The sequence below is a fragment of the Phyllobates terribilis genome, unplaced genomic scaffold (assembly GCF_046119375.1).
Source record: "Phyllobates terribilis strain yellow unplaced genomic scaffold, ASM4611937v1 Scaffold_11__3_contigs__length_659146591, whole genome shotgun sequence".
Classification (NCBI taxonomy): domain Eukaryota; kingdom Metazoa; phylum Chordata; class Amphibia; order Anura; family Dendrobatidae; genus Phyllobates; species Phyllobates terribilis.
In genome coordinates this window covers 30,323,878-30,342,953 of record NW_027362771.1, presented here as the reverse complement: position 1 = coordinate 30,342,953, position 19,076 = coordinate 30,323,878, and the positions used below count along the sequence as shown (strand labels likewise).

At 45.6% G+C, this 19,076-nt stretch overlaps 1 protein-coding gene across 2 annotated transcripts in view; it reads right to left on the bottom strand.

The window, feature by feature from the left end:
• The window catches only part of RGS14 (regulator of G protein signaling 14), a 311,115-nt gene extending 303,198 nt beyond the window's left edge, over positions 1-7,917 (bottom strand). Inside the window, exon 1 of one of the 2 annotated variants that reach the window (XM_073651170.1) lies at positions 7,657-7,917. In XM_073651170.1, coding sequence (XP_073507271.1) covers positions 7,657-7,680 — 24 coding nt within the window. In that variant the 5' untranslated portion in view covers positions 7,681-7,917. The remainder of the gene's footprint in view (positions 1-7,656) is intronic. The other variant, XM_073651171.1, reaches the window with a different exon arrangement.
• Positions 7,918-19,076: the final 11,159 nt, after the last annotated feature.

Sequence of the window (19,076 nt, the reverse complement as noted above, 5' to 3'; positions counted from 1 at the left end):
GCATCATGGAATGCCCTTTGCAAGGGAGAGAAGTTTGCTCTCTGCAAGGGCAAGCTGCACAAGGCCAGGCCTCAGTCCCGAGAGCACAGAGACTTCCAGAGTCTGTGCTAAACTGAAAGACTGCTCGTCTTCATATAACAAGCAGTGAAGTGTTTTCCCAGGAGCTCAGCAACCGCATGGAATCAAAGACACTGCTCTCTGGAAGGGATCTTGCATCCAGTACCTGACTATCTTGGATCTCTAGGGTCCAAGGAAGCATTTACCAGAGATATGATTAGCAGCAGGAATGCTACACAACCTCACAGCAGAGAATCTGAACCCTGACCATGCATGTCTGACCAAAACCCTGTATGTGAATTGTATAGAAGCTTCTGGAACTGTTTACAAAACTCCAGTAAAAGGTAAAAACTGGTTATTACCCTGTCTCAAGCTGATTATTCTCTGCTGCGCCATTCCTGCTCCAACTTCCCTGGGAGCCAGCCCTAGTTGGGAAGGGTTAATAATCTGGCACTGCTCATCACCACCTAACTCCCAGGGAGCTCCATCAGTGCCTGGCCATACCAGGCCGCACATCTCAACTGGCGTCACAAACCTTTTTATTATTTTATTATTAACCCCCACAATTGACAAAGACTGGCACGCCTACCAGCACTCGGACTGCCGTGCACCAGTACCGTGACCGCAGCGGCCCGGCCGGTGCGACACATATGTACAGGGGCACAAGAGATAAGTGGACTTACTACCACCTTCAAAGCAGGTGGGATTGTGCATTATGATGAGCTATTGGATTGCAAAGGGCCCATATGTTGTTCTTGCACAGAGGCCCTTTCCTGTGTGTGTACGCTCTTGATAGCAGCAGCATACAAAATTACAGCTTTAACTAAGACTATATAAAAAGTTTCAGCATGAGTGCTTTTTAATTAGCGTTGTTGCCTTGCAGTGCTGGGGTCCAGATCAAGGGCAACATCTGTATGGAGTTTGAGCATTTACCAAATTTCATGTTATATTAAAGAATACAATGATAAATTAAATGATACATGTACAGTAGTGATGAGCGAGTGTACTCGCCACTGCTCGATACTAGATCGAGCATTGGGGTGCACGGGTATGCTCGTTGCTCAATTGAGCATCGTGAGTGCTCAAGCCCCATGTTCAAGTCCTTGCCCCGCATGTTTAGCGCCTGTTAGACAGCCAATAAATATGCGGGGATTGCCTGCCATACACAGTAATGCTGTGGCCATGTTAGCTACTGGCATTACTGTGATTAGCAGGCCGCATCGCGTCATTGGGTCTTTGTATAAGACCAGGTGACGTGATGCTCGGCACACTCTCCTCTAGAAGCAGCTCAGGGAGAGCTGGTATAGGGGGGAGAGCTAATTTTAGAGCAGACATATAGGCAGTGTTTTATATTGCTATTATACATTATATGTACCACTGCTGCACCATTAAAACAAAAGTCCTTTTCAGGGCTACATACTGTCCTTTTCTAGTAAAACCGCTGTTACCTGAATTCAGTGTAGGGATAGCTGGTGGAGGAGGGATAGTTTTGGATTGGAAGCATATAGGCAGGGTGTATTGCCTTACAGTTCTCCTATAAGTACAGTATGCTGCTGCAACCTAAAAACAAAAGTCCTTTTCAGGGCTACATATTTTCTTTTCCCTATTAATACCGAAAAGTTTGCAGGCATATATTATATACCAAATTTAAAATGCGCAATGCATGCGGTAAGGGACAGGAAAGTGGATGTACTGCTGATGGTGCATGCAAGGCCAAGGCCGTGGGCCAGGTGAAACTATGCCTGCTGCAGGAGCACAACAAACATGCTCACCCACGAGACCTAGCTTTCTGTCCCACTTTACAGGGTGGCGCTGGACACCACTCAAATGTACCTTTCTTTCTGGTGTATTCCCATTCACCCTTTCCCACCAAAAAAAGGGTATGCAGTTCATGGTTTCTTCTTGTCCTCTTCCTATTCCTCCACCATAGCAACAGGGTCATCATGCACCCCTTTCTCAAAATTTTTAGAAGGTCATCATGTGACTCTAGCTCCAAATTTTTAAATGGTGGCACTCACTCATAATTTTTAGAGGATAAACAGGCAGCCCTCACTCATAATTTTTAGAGGATCATCATGCGACCCTCATTTTTACTTTTATCAGGATGTGTATGATGCCCTCCTTCATAATTTTTACAGGATGTATATGAGGCCTACCTCTACAATTCCCTTACATATATTTATATGTATACCCCCCAATGGTAAATGTTTTTCAGTTCTTGCACTTAGTGCATAGGCATTACCAGTCTAGGAGTCCCACTCCTGAAATATGGGAAAAAATATATTTTTGAGGCTCTCCTCTACGTTTCCTCCTGGGTGTATTGCAGTCCCTCCTTCTAATTTTTCGCAGCCCTTGCACTTAGTTCATAGGCTTTACTAGTCTAGGAATTCCACGCCTTAAAAATGGGAAAAAAATTCTGAGGCCGTCCTCTAAGTGTCTTTCAGGGTGTATTGCTGTCCCTTCAAATTTTTAGCAGCTCTTGCACTTAGTGCATAGGCTTTATGAGTCTTGGAGTCCCACTACCTAACAATTTTAACAGAATGTGTATGAGGCCTTCCTTTATGTCTACTACAGGGTGTATCGGAGTCAGTCTTCCTTCTAATTACTGGCAGTCCTTGCATTATCCGCAATGGCTTTGTGAGTTTCAGAGTCCCACCTACATAAATTAAACAGGATGTGTCTGCCCATGTCACACAAACCACATGCCCAGATAAGGTAGTAAAATGTTAAAATTACATTTACCGGTGACTACCGGTGGGTGTAGTTTTATTTGCACCTCTACAATGTCATCTACTGTAGTTATAGGCAACGGGGAAATACGTTGAGAAATAGCTATTAAGAGGTGGAGACAGCTTTTTTCTCTTTTTAATTTTGCCTTATACACTGCTCAAAAAATAAAGGGAACACTTAAACAACAGACTATAACTCCAAGTAAATCAAACTTCTGTGAAATCAAACTGTCCACTTAGGAAGCAACACTGATTGACAATCAATTTCATATGCTGTTGTGCAAATGGAATAGACAATAGATGAAATTTATTGGCAATTATCAAGACACCCTCAATAAAGGAGTGGTTCTGCAGGTGGGGACCACAGACCACATCTCAGTATCAGTGATTTCGGGCTGATGTTTTGTGACTTTTGAATGTTGGTTGTGCTTTCACACCCTGCAAAATGACCTCTAGCAGGACACAAATGTGCATGTGTCTGCACAAACGGTTAGAAACCGACTCCATGAGGGTGGTATGAGGGCCCAACGTCCACAGATGGGGGTTGCTCACAGCCCAACACCATGCAGGACACTTGGCATTTGCCACAGAACACCAGGATTGACAAAGTCGCCACTGGCGTCCTGTGCTCTTCACAGATGAAAGCAGGTTCACACTGAGCACATGTGACAGACATGACAGAGTCTGGAGACGCCGTGGAGAGCGATCTGCTGCCTGCAACATCCTTCAGCATGACCGGTTTGGCAGTGGGTCAGTAATGGTGTGGGGTGGAATTTCTTTGGAGGGCCACACAGCCCTCCATTTGCTCGCCAGAGGTAGCCTGACTGCCATGAGGTACTGAGATGAGATCCTCAGACCCCTTGTGAGACCATATGCTGGTGCGGTTGGCCCTGGGTTCCTCCTAATGCAGGAAAATGCCAGACCTCATTTGGCTGGAGTGTGCCAGCAGTTCCTGCAAGATGAATGCATTGAAATGGACTGGCCCACCCATTCCCCAGACCAGAATACGATTGAGCACATCTGGGACATCATGTCTCGCTCCATCCACCAACGTCACGTTGCACCACAGACTGTCCAGGAGTTGGCGGATGCTTTAGTCCAGGTCTGGGAGGGGATCCCACAGGAGACCATCCGCAACCTCATCAGGAGCATGCCCAGGCGTTGTAGGAAGGTCATACAGGCACGTGGAGGCCACACACAATACTGAGCCTCATTTTGACTTGTTTTAAGGACATTACATCAAAGTTAGATCAGCCTGTAGTGGGTTTTTCCACTTTAATTTTGGGGGTGACTCCAAATGCAGGCTTCCATTGGTTAATAAATTTGATTTCCATTGATGATTTTTGTGTGATTTTGTTGTCAGCACATTCAACTTTGTACAGAACAAAGTATTCAATGAGAATATTTCATTCATTCAGATCTAGGATGTGTTATTTGAGTGTTCCCTTTATTTTTTTGAGCAGTGTATACAAGATATACGTCATTATACAGGAAAGAATGTTTCCTAACAATTTTTCTTGTAAAATCCATTTTATCTTTGTTTTTGTATATTTTATTGTGAGTCTGTAAAAGTGGATTAATACTCTGCCAACATTGTTCCCAGCAGTGACCTGGGAGTAAGGGATGCGTCCAAGTATTTTCTCCATGCTGTTCCCATTCCATTGTTTCCATCCATTTCAGCAATTTTCCTGACCCATCCCCCCCCAGCTCTCCTGTTAGGGTCTTCCGGAAAAATGTTCGAGTTTCCCATTGACTTCCATTATACTCGGTAATCGAGTTGAGTCCGTCCTTGCGTGCGACCAGCTCAATTCGAGTACCAAGCATTTTAGTACTCATCACTAATGTACATTGTTATCTGAGTATGTCCACAGCTGAAGTCCCCAAAGTCAACACTTTTGTATAGAGCATGTATTGTCCTTGGGTTTTAGGTGAGACTACACTGTAGGTTTCCAATGCTGATACTAGCCAGTCATTATCAACTTATAATGTTACCAATTACTAGATAATCAGTTTTATTTTGTTAGGATTTATAATTAATTCAGCTTTGTTGTAGGACAACGTGCATTGCCCCTAGGAAGTATAAAAGTAGGCCTTCTTCATATCGTCATAATAATGCACATGTTAGCATTCATATTGTACTAGGACTGCAAGTCCTGACCTTACCATGAGTGCTATGGCCATATGGATCTATGATACTGTTCACAAACTCCACTAAAGATCCTAAACTAAAGTGAGAGTAAAGCTTTCATTAAAATACATGTGCTAATATGGAATCTGCATAGAAGGCAAATCCCTCAAATATTTGCATTGTCAGAAAGCTTCTTTTTACGATAAAGTACTATACATATGAAATATCTGTCCACATATCTTATAAGGGTATATAGACGTCATCAGGGCTGTGGAGTCGGAGTCGTGGAGTCGGAGTCGAAGCCCATTTTGGTGGAGTCGGAGTCGGTATAAAATGGACCAACTCCTACTCCTAAAATATATAATAAATTGGGTACAGTAGTTCAATGCAGTCTGTGGGGAATATTTTTTCATAAGAATTTGGGAAAGTTATGAAATGTCCTATAAATGTCTGTCTTATTCCTGATCTAAGGGTCTAGACTTTTAGCTGAGATGAATCTGTGCTACAGTAAATTTATCACTTAAAACATGAGCCATGTATGAGGGAGTCGGAGTCGTGGAGTCGGAGTCGGTGTCATGGAAATTGAGGAGTCAGAGTCGGAGGTTTGGCTTAGCGACTCCACAGCCCTGGACGTCATACATTGGTTACCCACTTATCCCATCCGGTAAGAAAGACTTGAGAACTGCTCTGTAAGAATGCCTCCTACTTTGCCAGACTTGAGTCCTCCTTATGTTACAATAAGAATTATTCATCTGAATGGTAACCACGTAATATATTTCCCCTGCAGTTCTTTCTTACATTCTCTAATAATTTAGTGTGGCTGCTAATTTTAATTCATGAAGCAGGCCAGTCACACATATGCATATCATTGAAAGTTAATTAATAACATTCCACTTTGTCAGATGGTGTGAGGAAACAACGAATATGTTGCATTTTAATGGGGAAAACTGACTCTGAAAAAGGTCATTTTAAGATAGATTGATTGTAGATACTAGATACATGATAGATAGATAGATAGATAGATAGATAGATAGATAGATAGATAGATAGATAGATAGATAGATAGATAGATAGATAGATAAAAAAAAAAAGATGAGGCAGCACAAGCAAAGACAAAATTCAGTTGGTAGGTGCCAGCCTTCAGGTTACAGCCCAGTAACCTAATAATATAAATGCAGAAAAAGCAGGCAGCACACTGTAGGAATATCAAAAAAGTGAACAAACTTTTCATTTGCCATGTGTGCAAAAAAAGCAACGTTTCAGCTCCAAAGACAAAGGCTGCCTGCTTTTTTTGCATTTAGATAGATTGATAATTTTTTAGATGATAGATAGATAATAGACAGATAGTTACTAGATAAATAGTAAATACTTGTATTACCCATTTCCTCATTAATATTACTATTACTCCAATAACATGACAAATTGACAGTTTCGCTACAACTACACTGGTAGAGATGTCCGCTATTTATCCAAAGATAAAGGAGCTAAGGAAATTACAGTCCTTTTATTGCCCTTGGTTAAAGTCACTTTTATACAATTTACAATCTTTATTGTAAAACTCAATTAAATGTAATCCCTATTAAAAATCTTAATTGTACTGTAGCTTTTATTTATTTATTCTATACTACAAATAAAACTTTTTGTTGAATTTATAACTGACGGGTTCTCGGTGCACCATTCTGCAACCCCATCCCCAATTACAATTCTCCACACCTCCCTTTATGTTGATTGACAGCACTTGCTTTGGAGCACTGCCTGAATTGAATCCTCTACCCCCTATATGTTAGCATCAGCTCTTAGGTCACATGTTTGATAAAGTAGAGAAAATCCACAGGTCACCAACAGATTTTTGAACGCATTTAAGTGTGTACAAGGGAAAAAAAGACATACAATTTAAAATTAGTACAAAAACATTATTCCAAAATGTTTACAATTTTTTACAACTTTCCTAGGTTATTACACATTAAGATAACATTTAACTTATATGCTTAAAGAGGTCCAAAGAGGTCACTAAGTCTAAAGTGAGCTCTTGTTTTCCTGCTGATTAGCACTAGATGAAAAGGCCCACATCTCTGGAACTGCATGGAGAATGGAAGATAAAAGCAAAACAAAAGAAAGACAAACAGGAAAAAATAAGACAAAAACGAGCCACTTTTGACCTGGTGACAAGTACTCTTTAATGGTGTTTTACACCAATATCTAAAAGGCATCACTCTGACAGTCTTGGGTAAGAACTGTGGCGCCCATGTTTTCCCAGACGGGGTGATGACTAGTCCTCATCTATGCAGTGTTCCTAGGGGGCAGAATCACATTACACCAGGCTCCACCCAGTTAAGCAGGTGGAGTATACCCATTGGAAAGTTAGTTGGCTGCAGAGCGGGCCATGGCGGTGCCCTTCCTATAAATGTGTAAATTAGAATTTATTAGAAAGTTGGTACTTACAGTATCTAATGTCCTGTTTTATGTGGCATTCATATATTCCAGAAACCTATTTAACACTGTGTACAATGTACAAATACATTCAAGTGTAGAGATCTTTGGAAAAGCATAGAGAAAGCGATGCTACTTGCAAAACATGGCACATTTCATACAATGACTACATATCATGTGGCCCCCAACATTTGGTGGACATGTGACAAAGGCTTTCAGGGTCTGATAGCAAGAAAACCTACGAATTATGGGCCAATGGTCAGTAAGGCTAACATAAGTGCAAAGAGATTACATGTCATGAAAATATTGTACCTTCCTCTCTGTTTCTGAGAACATCCTGGGAATGATCCTTACAGCAGCCGGAGGAACATCAGGACATGAGCTGATACAAGTACACACAGGGACAGACTTCTGAACTATGGAAAAAAAATCCGCACAGATGCTGACGTCTGTAAGAAGCGTACAAGCTCCCGCTCTGTCAGGAAAGTAAACAACACTATGATTATGGAAAGAAAGTACATTGGACCAAAACAAGCAGTCGGCATGCAGCAGAGCTGCGGAGTGTGCAGGGGCTGCAGCTGCTGTCACACTTCCCACTGGGACAGAACTCTGAGTCACATTACAGGTTGTGAACACACCAGACTGAGGGTCATCATCAGTGCCCAGAAAACTTCCACTTGTCATTTATTTTTGCTCAGACAATAAATGCATTAATATAGCACTTTGTAATAAATATTATTTAAAACAGAAAATCGAAGTCGCTAAAATTTAGAATAAAGGTTTGCTCTTATTTACAAACAATATCACTTTTGTTATTGAGCTTCGTCTGTGTCGTATTGCAGTTCAGGCTCATCCACTTGAATGGGCTGCAATACAGTGTTATGTCTCACGCTACAAAGCCTATGGTCCAGGTGAGCAGTCATTATGTATTACGGATATATGACTTTGAAGGGGAAAAGGTGGATAACTCAAACCTAAATTTAGATTTCTGTTGGTGCTCTTTACTAGTGTTGAGCGAGCATGCTCGACACTGCTCGGTACTCGCCAGAGCATCACGCTACTCGGGATGCTCGGCGAGCACCGAGCATTTCCGGGTTACTCGGGCGGGAGCTCGGGTCTCCGCCCTGCATGTTTGGTGCTCTTTACAGAGCCAATGAACATGCAGGGATTGCCAGCCAGTCACTGTAATGCCGCAGCCATGTTGGTTGTGGGCATTACATTGATTGGCTGGCCGCACAGCGTCACCTCGAGTATTTAAGACCGGGCGCCGCCTTCTTGGACACAGACGGCTGGGATCAGACAGTGTAGGGACAGCGCTGCTGATTTAGGGAGAGATATATACTGCAAAATAGTTAGTGTAGGGTCTGTAAAGGCTGCCAGATCAAACAAACAGTCCTTCTCAGGACTAATATCCATCCCAGATATCAGGCAGGCAGGCTGTATAGGAGACACAGTGGTTATACCAGCAAACGCTGCATTACAGTCCTGTGTGCTCCTGTTGCTGAAATTGCTGGACTTAGCTCCAGGTCTCGAGGGCCAGGAAAAATCCTTTTTTTTTCATCTAAATCCTCTTTTTTTTTCCTCCTTCACACTGTATAAATACCCGTCTTATTAACCTTTTGGTGTCCCCCTCCCCCCCCCCAAAAAAAAATGTGTCTGTGACAGTTCAGACACAAATATATCTGTTTAAAATAGTCTGGTGTAGGCCAGAGAAACAGAAGTGTGGTTTTGCAGTTCCACGGTTCAAACCTCTGTATTATCCACTTTTGGGCCATTTGTATCTAAAAAAAAACAGTTTGAGTGTGTCGCTCACTGTTCAGCCGCAAATATATATATTTAAAAAAGTCTGGTATACACCAGTAAATTATAACTGTTGTTTTGCTGTCCCACAGTAAAAAATCTCTATTATCCAGCTTTTGGTATTTTTTCCGTAAAGAAAAACAGTAATAGTTTCTCCCTGATAGTTCAGATTGTTTAAAAGAGTTGGGTGTAGGCCAGAGAAATAGAACTGTGGTTTTCCTCTTCCACGGTTCTAATCTACTTTTTATTACCCTTTTTCCATTGATAGTGCGAGTGTAAGTTATTTTACTTCCTTTACAATGGGCAAGGCACGTGGCAAGGGACGTGGAACTGGACGTTCTGGTGATGGTGTGTGCAGAGGACGTGGCCGTGGCCAAGGTGAAAATGTGCCGCAACCAACAGCCACATCTTCTCGCTCCCACTTCTTGACCGAATTACTAGGGAAGCACAGAACAACACCAGTATTGCGAACTGATCAGTGTGAACAGGTTATTAATTGGATATCAGATAATACTTCCAGTTACCTGGGCACCACCACCTCCGGTCTGTCTTCCACACGGTCAAATCTTAGTAGCCGTGAGTCTCGAAGGCATACTCCTCCTCACACTGATGCTCCTTCCTCCCACCATGCCGAGTGTCGTCAGACAGCAACTGATCCCACACTTGGACACTCTGAAGAGCTGTTCACTGGTCCATCTCCAGATTTGTGCCCCTCGCCTGCTCCGCTTGAAGTGGTGGAAGAGGAGATCCCATGTAGCGATGCCCAAATATTTGAACAGCCACGGCCACAGGAAGTCGACGCTGGCAATTTGTCACAAGAGGTGGACGATGACGAGACACAATTGCCAGGAAGTGAGGAGGAGGATCGAGGTGCGCAAGTGGAAGAGGAGCAGGTGGTGGATCATCTAGTAACTGACCCAACGTGGCAGGAGGACATGCAGAGCTAGACCAGCAGCACACAGGGTGAGGGAAGCAGAGTACCCCAACAGACAGGAAGAAGCAGTGTGGTTGCCGCACACAAAAGGCAGGCAACAGTTCCCCGTAACACCAACACGAGGGACGTTGCCAGTACAACCTGTAGGTCTCCCAGAGTCTGGAATTTTTTTAAAGACTCTGTTGATAACCCCAAAAAGGCCATTTGTACCACCTGCCATGCCAGCATCAGCAGGGGTGACAAATCTACCAGGCTGACCACCACCAGCATGATCAGGCACATGGCAGCAAAGCACCCAACTTTGTGGGGTGAACCCCAGGGTCCACAACCAGTGTCAGTGGGTGTCACCACTGCTTCTTCCGCTGTTGTGCGTGCAATAGAACCCCCGGTTGTGTGTGCAAGGCAATCCACTGTCCATACTGCATGCAAAGATGCCCCCTCCTCTCAGTCTTCACTTGTTATGGCAGTTTCTCAAGAAACAGCATCAACGTCCACGTCCACGTCCCACCTCAGCGTTCAATTGTTCATATCCCAGACCTTTGAACGAAAGCGGAAATTCGCAGCCAACGCCCCACAGGCCACAGTCCTAAATTCGCACATTTCACGACTGCTTGCGTTGGAAATGCTGCCTTTTAGGCTGGTGGAGACGGAATCCTTCCGCAACCTTATGGCGGTGGCCGTCCCTCGGTACTCGGACCCCAGCCGACACTATTTTGCCCGGTGTGCCATCCCCGCACTACACAAGCACGTGTCCTAAAACATCTGCCGTGCCCTCAACAAAGCAGTTACTGGGAGAGTCCACCTGACAACGGACACGTGGACAAGTGCTTGTGGCCAGGGACGGTACATCTCCCTGACGGCACACTGGGTAAACATAGTGGAAGCTGGGACCCAGTCGGACCTTGTTACGGAACACATCCTCCCCACACCGAGGATTGCGGGCCCTATGTCAGTCAGAGTTGCCCCCACAGTGTACAGCTCCTGCGCATCATCCTCCTCCTCCTCCTCATGTTCAGCTTCCATCTCAGATATCACCACATCAGTTACAAGCTGGAAGCACTGCAGTACTGCCTCTGCCAAGCAGCAACAGGCTGTGCTGAAACTCATAAGCTTAGGTGAGAAACCTCACACTGCTTGTGAGTTGTGCACAGCTGTGAAAGAGCAGGCAGATCTGTGGCTAAGACCACTGAACCTACATCCAGCCATGGTCGTGTGTGACAATGGCCGTAACCTGGTGGCTGCTCTGAGGCGAGGCGAGATCACACACATACCATGCCTGGCTCATGTGCTTAACCTCGTGGTTCAGCGGTTTCTTAAATCGTGCCCTGAGTTGCCAGATCTGCTCGTCAAAGTACGCCGCCTGTCAGCTCATTTTCGCAATTCGGCTACAGCTTCCGCCGCCCTTGCTGTGTTGCAGCAGCGTTTGCAGCTTCCGGCACACCGACTGGTGTGTTATGTCCCCACACGTTGGAACTCTACCCTCCACATGTTGCAAAGGATTTGTGAGCAAAAGAGAGCAGTTGTGGAGTACTAGCTGCAACAAGGCCGTCGATATTCAGGTCAGACTCCACACATAAGACCTCAGGAGTGGACCTGGATGTCTGACATATGTACCATCTTGACAAACTTTGAGGAGTCCACCAATATGGTGAGTGGCGATGACGCCATCATTAGCATCAGCATTCCACTTGTCTGTCTTTTGCAACTCTCTCTGCAGAGAATTAAAGAGGAGGCACTGCAGTCAGAGTATGATGAGATGGATCAAGAAGCCATAGCGGTCGATTACACACAGTCCAGCCTCATCTCATTCCAACGTGCATTGGGGGACAATGAGGGAGAGGAGGAGGAGGAAGAACAGGAGCTTGTATCATGCGCTGTAGAAGGTAGTACCTGTACAACTGTCATACCGTCGGTTCAGCGTGGGTGGCCTGAGGACAGGGGGGAGGAGGAGGAGGAGTGCATGGTCAGTCGTCATCTTGGTGAGGACACAGAAGTCTTGCTCATTACCAGTCTGGTACGCATGGCTGACTTTATGTTACGCTGCCTTAACCGTGACCATCGCATTGTCAAAATGTTGGGTGACAGTCATTACTGATTGGTGACACTTTTAGAACCCCGCTACAAGGAGAACTTTCACTCTCTTATTCCTGAGGTGGAGAGGTCTACAAAAATGGGGCAGTACCAGAAGGCCCTTGCTGCAGAACTGTTAAAAAAATTCCCATCTGAACATGCTAGCGGCAGAGGTCACAGTTCGTTGCCCAACCAAGGCGTACATGCGAGAGAGATGCAACTCCAATCCAGCAGAGGCAGAGGAACACTGTCAACATTCAGGGACAGTTTTCTCAGACCCTCCCTTCAGACAGACCCTGAGGCGCGGGGTACTCTCACAAGGAGTGGAAAGTTTCAAAAGATGGTGAGGGAGTACCTTGCCGACCGTACCAGCGTCCTCCGTGATTCCTCTGTGCTTTTTAATTATTGGGTATCCAAGCTGGACACTTCGAATGAACTCGCTCTGTACGCCTTGGAGGTTCTGGCCTGTCCTGCCGCTAGCGTGTTATCGGAGCGTGTTTTTAGTGCCGCTGGGGGAATTATAACTGATAAGCGCACTCGCCTGTCAACTGACAATGCTGACAAGCTGACCCTTATCAAAATGAACAAGGGCTGGATTGGGCCAGACTTCTCATCACCACCAGCAGAGTAACATAAAGTCAAATCCGCTGTTTTATTTCGGGAGGTGTATTCACATGCACCGCTTCACACTCACACATGGGTATACGCTTGTTAAGCTACTGCGACCACCACCACTTTTTCAAGGGTCATTTAAACCGTCTTGTTAAGCTACTGTGACCTCCACCACTTTTCCAAGGGCCATTAAAACCGTCTTGTTAAGCTACTGCGAACTCCACGTCTCTTCCGAGGGGCATTAAAACCATCTTGTTAAGCTACTGGGACCTCCACGTCTCTTCCGAGGGGCATTAAAACGGTCTTGTTAAGCTACTGTGACCTACACCACTTTTCCAAGGGACATTAAAACCGTCTTGTTAAGCTACTGTGACCTCCACGTCTCTTCCGAGGGGCATTAAAACCGTCTTGTTAAGCTACTGGGACCTCCATGTCTCTTCCGAGGGGCATTAAAAGCGTCTTGTTAAACCACTCTGAACTCCACAGCTCTTCCAAGGGGCATTGAAATGTTGTTTTTAATTAACTCTAACCTCCATGACTCTTCGAACGGGCATTGCATTTCCTCCTAATTTTGGGCAGCTTTTGCTTTTCAATGTGTAGGCGAAAACTAAGGGAGACCCACTCCCCAATAATGGGTAGAAGGTTTTTAGTACACTGTAATCCATGTCTGTTTCAAGGGGAATTGCAGTTCCTCATAATTTTTGGAAAGCCTTCCATGCACTGCTTAGGCCAACAGTGTACAGGAGACCCAGTTGCTATAAATGGAAAAAACGGTTTAGTTAAGGCCCTCTGACCTCCATGTCACTTCCAAGGGGCATTGCAGTGCCTCGAAATTTTTGGTAGGCATTGCACTCACTGTATGCCCTATAACTGTGTAGTCGAACCGCTCCTTTTGGTACAGAAACATATCCTACAAGACATGTGTGGTTGACTGGCCTGATATTGATGTGAATGATCCCTGTTCCTCCTGCTCTTTCTCCTTTGAAACCACCTCATCCATCATTTATCACCTGAAGCTTTGTTTTAACGGGAGTCATAGAACTGGGATAGTAGCAGGAAAACATCCAGCAATCCTCGGAGGAGGTAGGATATGTGCCAAAACGCTGACAACCTCAGGACTAGCCGCTACTACAAACATGCGCTTGCATTCCAAGAAAACAAAGCAGATGCTAACTTCTATCATCATCATGCTCCTCACCTTGGCACTCTCAATTCCCCTGATGGAGAAGCCAGGGCCCACCAGAGGAGTCTGGTTCTCTGGTGGGCTCTTCCAATGCTGCCCTAAAGCAGGCCAGGCTAAGAAAAGTGTGTGGGAAGGTAACAGGAGAAATAGGGGCGGCTGGGGACCATTTATGGACACCCGGCCGCCCCCAGGTGGCTGGGGACCATGTGTGGACACCCGGCCGCGGGGCGGCTGAGGACCGAGTATGGATACCCGGCTGTCCCCTGGCGGCTGGGGACCGAGCGTGGACACCCGGCCGCCGGGCGGCTGGGGACAGAGTATGGATACCTCGTTGCCGAAGCAGTCATGAGGTAGTGGCCAGTTTCAGCCTCCTCCAAACTAAAAGGCCCCATTTCAAGTGAAAGCTAGCAGTATGGTATTGCAGCCTGCGGGTGGGTGGATGGTTGATTGGCTGCATATTTGCGCTTGCATTACAAGGAATGGGGGAGGTACAATTGAACACTGACCTGGGACAAGGACTTGCACGGGGATAGTTGCAAGTCTGCATCTTCTGATGCGGCAAGGATCACTTCTGATGGGCACACTTTTAGGCAGTGACCTGGGTGTCAGAGATGCTTCCAGGGGTCTTCCCTATGCTGTTCCCATGTCTTTTCAGCACTGTATGCATGTGTCACACAGCACATGGCCAGATAAGTTTGTAAAATGCTAAAATGACTTTTCCCGGTGAATGCATTTGTCACGGTTGAAAGCAATACAAAAGTGCAAAAACGCATAAAAAATGCTACTTGTGAACATAGCCCAAGGTGTGGAGGAGTATTTTTTTGGGGGGTTATTTATTTTACCTTATACACAAGTCTTTACCCTGGAAAGGATGTTCCTTAACATATTTGACAGGAAAGCAGTTTCAGTTTCGTTTTTGAACATTTTATTGTGAGCCCTTAAAAGTGGCTTAATACCTCTGACCACGTTGTTGACAGCAGTGACCTGGGGGTCAGAAATGCTTCCTGGGGCGATCTCCATGCTGTCCCCATGTCATTTGAGCACTGTCACAATCGTTTTGGGCACTTGTTAGGCTTTTAAAAGACTGCCGGGGGTGCCGCCGCAAAAATGCTCGGTTCTCCCATAGACTAACATTGGGCTCGTTGCTCGGGTCGAGCACCCGAGTATCACGGTGAGCTCGGCCCGAGCTTTGAGCACCCGAGCATTTTAGTGCTCGCTCAACACTACTCTTTACCAAAAAACAGTGCAAAACTGGCATTTATTTATCAGTAACACTGAAAATTTTATCTATCACCAAACTTTTGGGCAAAGTTTTTCACGGAGTCCAATGCAGAGCTGGCAGCAATATGGTAGAACTGAGCTGAGTTTATCATGGAGCCCAATGTAAAGCGGGTAGCTACACAGCAGAGCTGAGTGAGTGATATAGTAGAGCTGGATTTATCACAGGGTCCAGTATAACAGAGCTGGCAGATAGAATAGCAGAGTACACAGCAGTATAGAAGAGCTGGGTTTATCAGGTGGCCAATGCAGAATTGACAAATGGAAACAGTTCACAGAAGGGGTATGGATGCCAACTACTCAAAACATCAGGTTGAAAGCCACCGCATGAGTTGGCGTATAGTGGTTGGGTGCATGAAGTCAGAGGTGCACGCCGGGTTGGTCCTGATGGGCCAAACAACAGAGTGAACTAGTAGCAGGAGGATACAGCCCCTGATGATGAATATAAGATAAATTAGTAACAACCAGGCACAGCTCATGGACATACAGTGGGGCAAATAAGTACTTCATCCACTGCTGATTTTGCAAGGTTTCCCATCTACAAAGAATGGAGAGGTCTGTAATTTTATCGTAGGTACACTTCAACTGTGAGAGACAGAATCTAAAAATAAAAAACTGAAAATAGTAGTATGATTTTTGCATAATTAATTTTAATTTTATTGCATTAAATAACTATTTGATACAATAGAAAAACAGAACTTAATATTTGGTACAGAAACCTTTGTTTGCAATTACAGAGGTCAGACATTTCCTGTAGTTCTTGACCAAGTTAGCACACACTACAGCTGTGATTTTGGCCCACTCCTCCATACAGATCTTCTCCAGATCTTTCAGGTTTGGGGGCTATCGCTGGGCAACATTGAGTTTCAGCTCCCTCCAAAGAATTTCTATTGGGTACAGGTCTGGAGACTGGCTAGGCCACTCCAGGACCTTGAAATGCTTCTTACAGAGCCATTCCTTAGTTGCCCTGCCTGTGTGCTTCAGGTCATTGTCATGCTGGAAGGCCCAACCATCACCCATCTTCAATGCTTACTGAGTGAAGGAGGTTGTTGGCCAAAATCTCGCGATACATGACTCCATCCCTCCTCCCTTCAATACAGTGCAGCTGTCCTGTCCCCTTTGCAGAAAAGCACCCCCAAAGTATGACGTTTCCCGACCAAGCTTCATGGTTGGGACAGTGTTCTTGGGGTTGTACTCATCTCTCGTCTATCTCCAAACACGGCGAGTGGAGTTGATATCAAAAAATGATTTTGGTCTCATCTGACGACAGGATCTTCTCCCATGCCTAATCTGGAACATCCAGATGGTCATTGGCGACCTTCAAAGGGGCCTGGACATGTGCTGGCGTAAGCTGACCTTGCGTACCCTGCAGGATTTTCATCCATGACTGCGTAGTGTGTTACTAACGGTAATGTTTGAGACTGTGGTCCCAACTCTCTTCAGGTCATTGACCAGGTCCTCCCATGTAGTTCTGGGCTGATTCCTGACCTTTCTCAGAATCATCCTTACTAGTGATGAGCAAGCATGCTCGCCACTGCTCGGTACTCGCCTGAGCATCTCAGTACTCGAGATGCTCGGAGCTCGCCGAGTACTTTCGAGATGCTCGGGCGGGAGCTCGGGTCCCCGTCCTGCATGTTTGGCGCTATTTAGAGCATCAATCATGCAGGGATTGTCTGCCACTCACTGTAACTGTAATGTCACAGCCATGGTGGTTGTGGCATTACAGTGATTGCCCAAATCGATGGGAACAGTGCTCACAGTGAAACATGAAAAGCCGGCAATTCATCAGCGGCATACACCGGTACCCGACAATTTAGAACAGAAAGAATAGAGCATCACATATAGATTAGATAGATAGAAACATGTCAGTCACATATATAATAATTACAGTGACAGTGTTGGTTACTGTACTTGTTATTTAGTGTTAAAATAAAGGATTTATTAAAAAAAAAATAATAGTGTTTTCATGCACCCGTCTCTTTAAAAAAGCCGGCCGGCAATTCATTAGCTGCATACATCGGTACCCGACAATTTAGAACAGAAAGAATAGAGCATCACACATAGATTAGATAGATAGAAACTAGTATTGAGTGAGCACTAAAATGCTCGGGTGCTCGAAGCTCGGGCCGAGCTCACCGTGATACTCGGGTGCTCGACCCGAGCAACGAGCCCAATGTTAATCTATGGGAGACCAGAGCATTTTTGCGGCTGCACCCCCGGCAGTCTTTTAAAAGCCTAACAAGTGCCCAAAACAATAGTGACAGTGCTCAAATGACATGGGCACAGCATGGGGATCGCCCCAGGAAGCATTTCTGACCCCCAGGTCACTGCTGTCAACAACGTGGTCAGAGGTATTAAGCCACTTTTAAGGGCTCACAATAAAACGTTCAAAAACGAAACTGAAACTGCTTTCCTGTCAAATATGTTAAGGAACATCCTTTCCAGGGTAAAGACTTGTGTATAAGGTAAAATAAATAACCCCCAAAAAAATACTCCTCCACACCTTGGGCTATGTTCACAAGTAGCATTTTTTATGCGTTTCTGCACTTTTGTATTGCTTTCAACCGTGACAAATACATTCACCGGGAAATGTAATTTTAACATTTTACAATCTTATCTGGCCATGTGCTGTGTGACACATGCATACAGTGCTGAAAAGACATGGGAACAGCATAGGGAAGACCCCTGGAAGCATCTCTGACACCCAGGTCACTGCCTAAAAGTGTGCCCATCAGAAGTGATCCTTGCCGCATCAGAAGATGCAGACTTGCAACTATCCCCGTGCAAGTCCTTGTCCCAGGGCAGTGTTCAATTGTACCTCCCCCATTCCTTGCAATGCAAGCGCAAATATGCAGCCAACCAACCACCCACCCACCCGTAGGCTGCTATACCATACTGCTAGCTTTCACTTGAAATGGGGCCTTTTAGTTTGGAGGATGCCGAAACTGGCCACTACCTCATGGCTGCTTCGGCAGCGAGGTATCCATACTCAGTCCCCAGCCCCCCCGGTGGCCGGGTGTCCACGCTCGGTCCCCAGCCGCCAGGGAGCGGCCGGGTGTCCATACTCGGTCCCCAGCCGCCCCGCGGCCTGGTGGCCATAAACGGTCCCCAGCCGACCCTATTTCTACTGTTAACTGCCCACACACTTTTCTTAGCCTGGCCTGCTTTAGGGCAGCATTGGAGGAGCCCACCAGAGAACCAGACTCCTAAGGTGGGCCCTGGCTTCTCCATCAGGGGAGTTGAGAGTGCCAAGGTGAGGAGCATGATGATGATAGAAGTTAGCGTCTGCTTTGCTTTCTTGGAATGCAAGCGAATGTATGTAGTAGCGGCTAGGCCTGATGTGGTCAGCGTTTTGGCGCATATCCTACCTCCTCCGAGGATTGCTGGATGTTTTCCTGCTACTTTCCCAGTTCTATGACTCCCGTTAAAACAAAGCTTCAGGTGATAAATGATGGATGAGGTGGTGGCAAAGGAGAAAGAGTAAGAGGAACAGGGACCATTCACATCAATATCAGGCCAGTCAACCACACATGTCTTGTAGGATATGTTTCTGTACCAAAAGTAGCGGTTCGGCTACACAGTTAAAGGGCATACAGTGAGTGCAATGCCTACCAAACATTTCAAGGCACTCCAATACCCCTTGGAAGTGACATGGAGGTCAGAGGGCCTTAACTAAACCGTTTTTTCCATTTATAGCAACTGGGTCTCCTGTACACTGTTGGCCTAAGCAGTGAATGGAAGGCTTTCCAAAATTTATGAGGAACTGCAATTCCCCTTGAAACAGACGTGGATTACAGTGCACTAAAAACCTTCTACCCATTATTGGGGAGTGGGTCTCCCTTAGTTTTCGCCTAT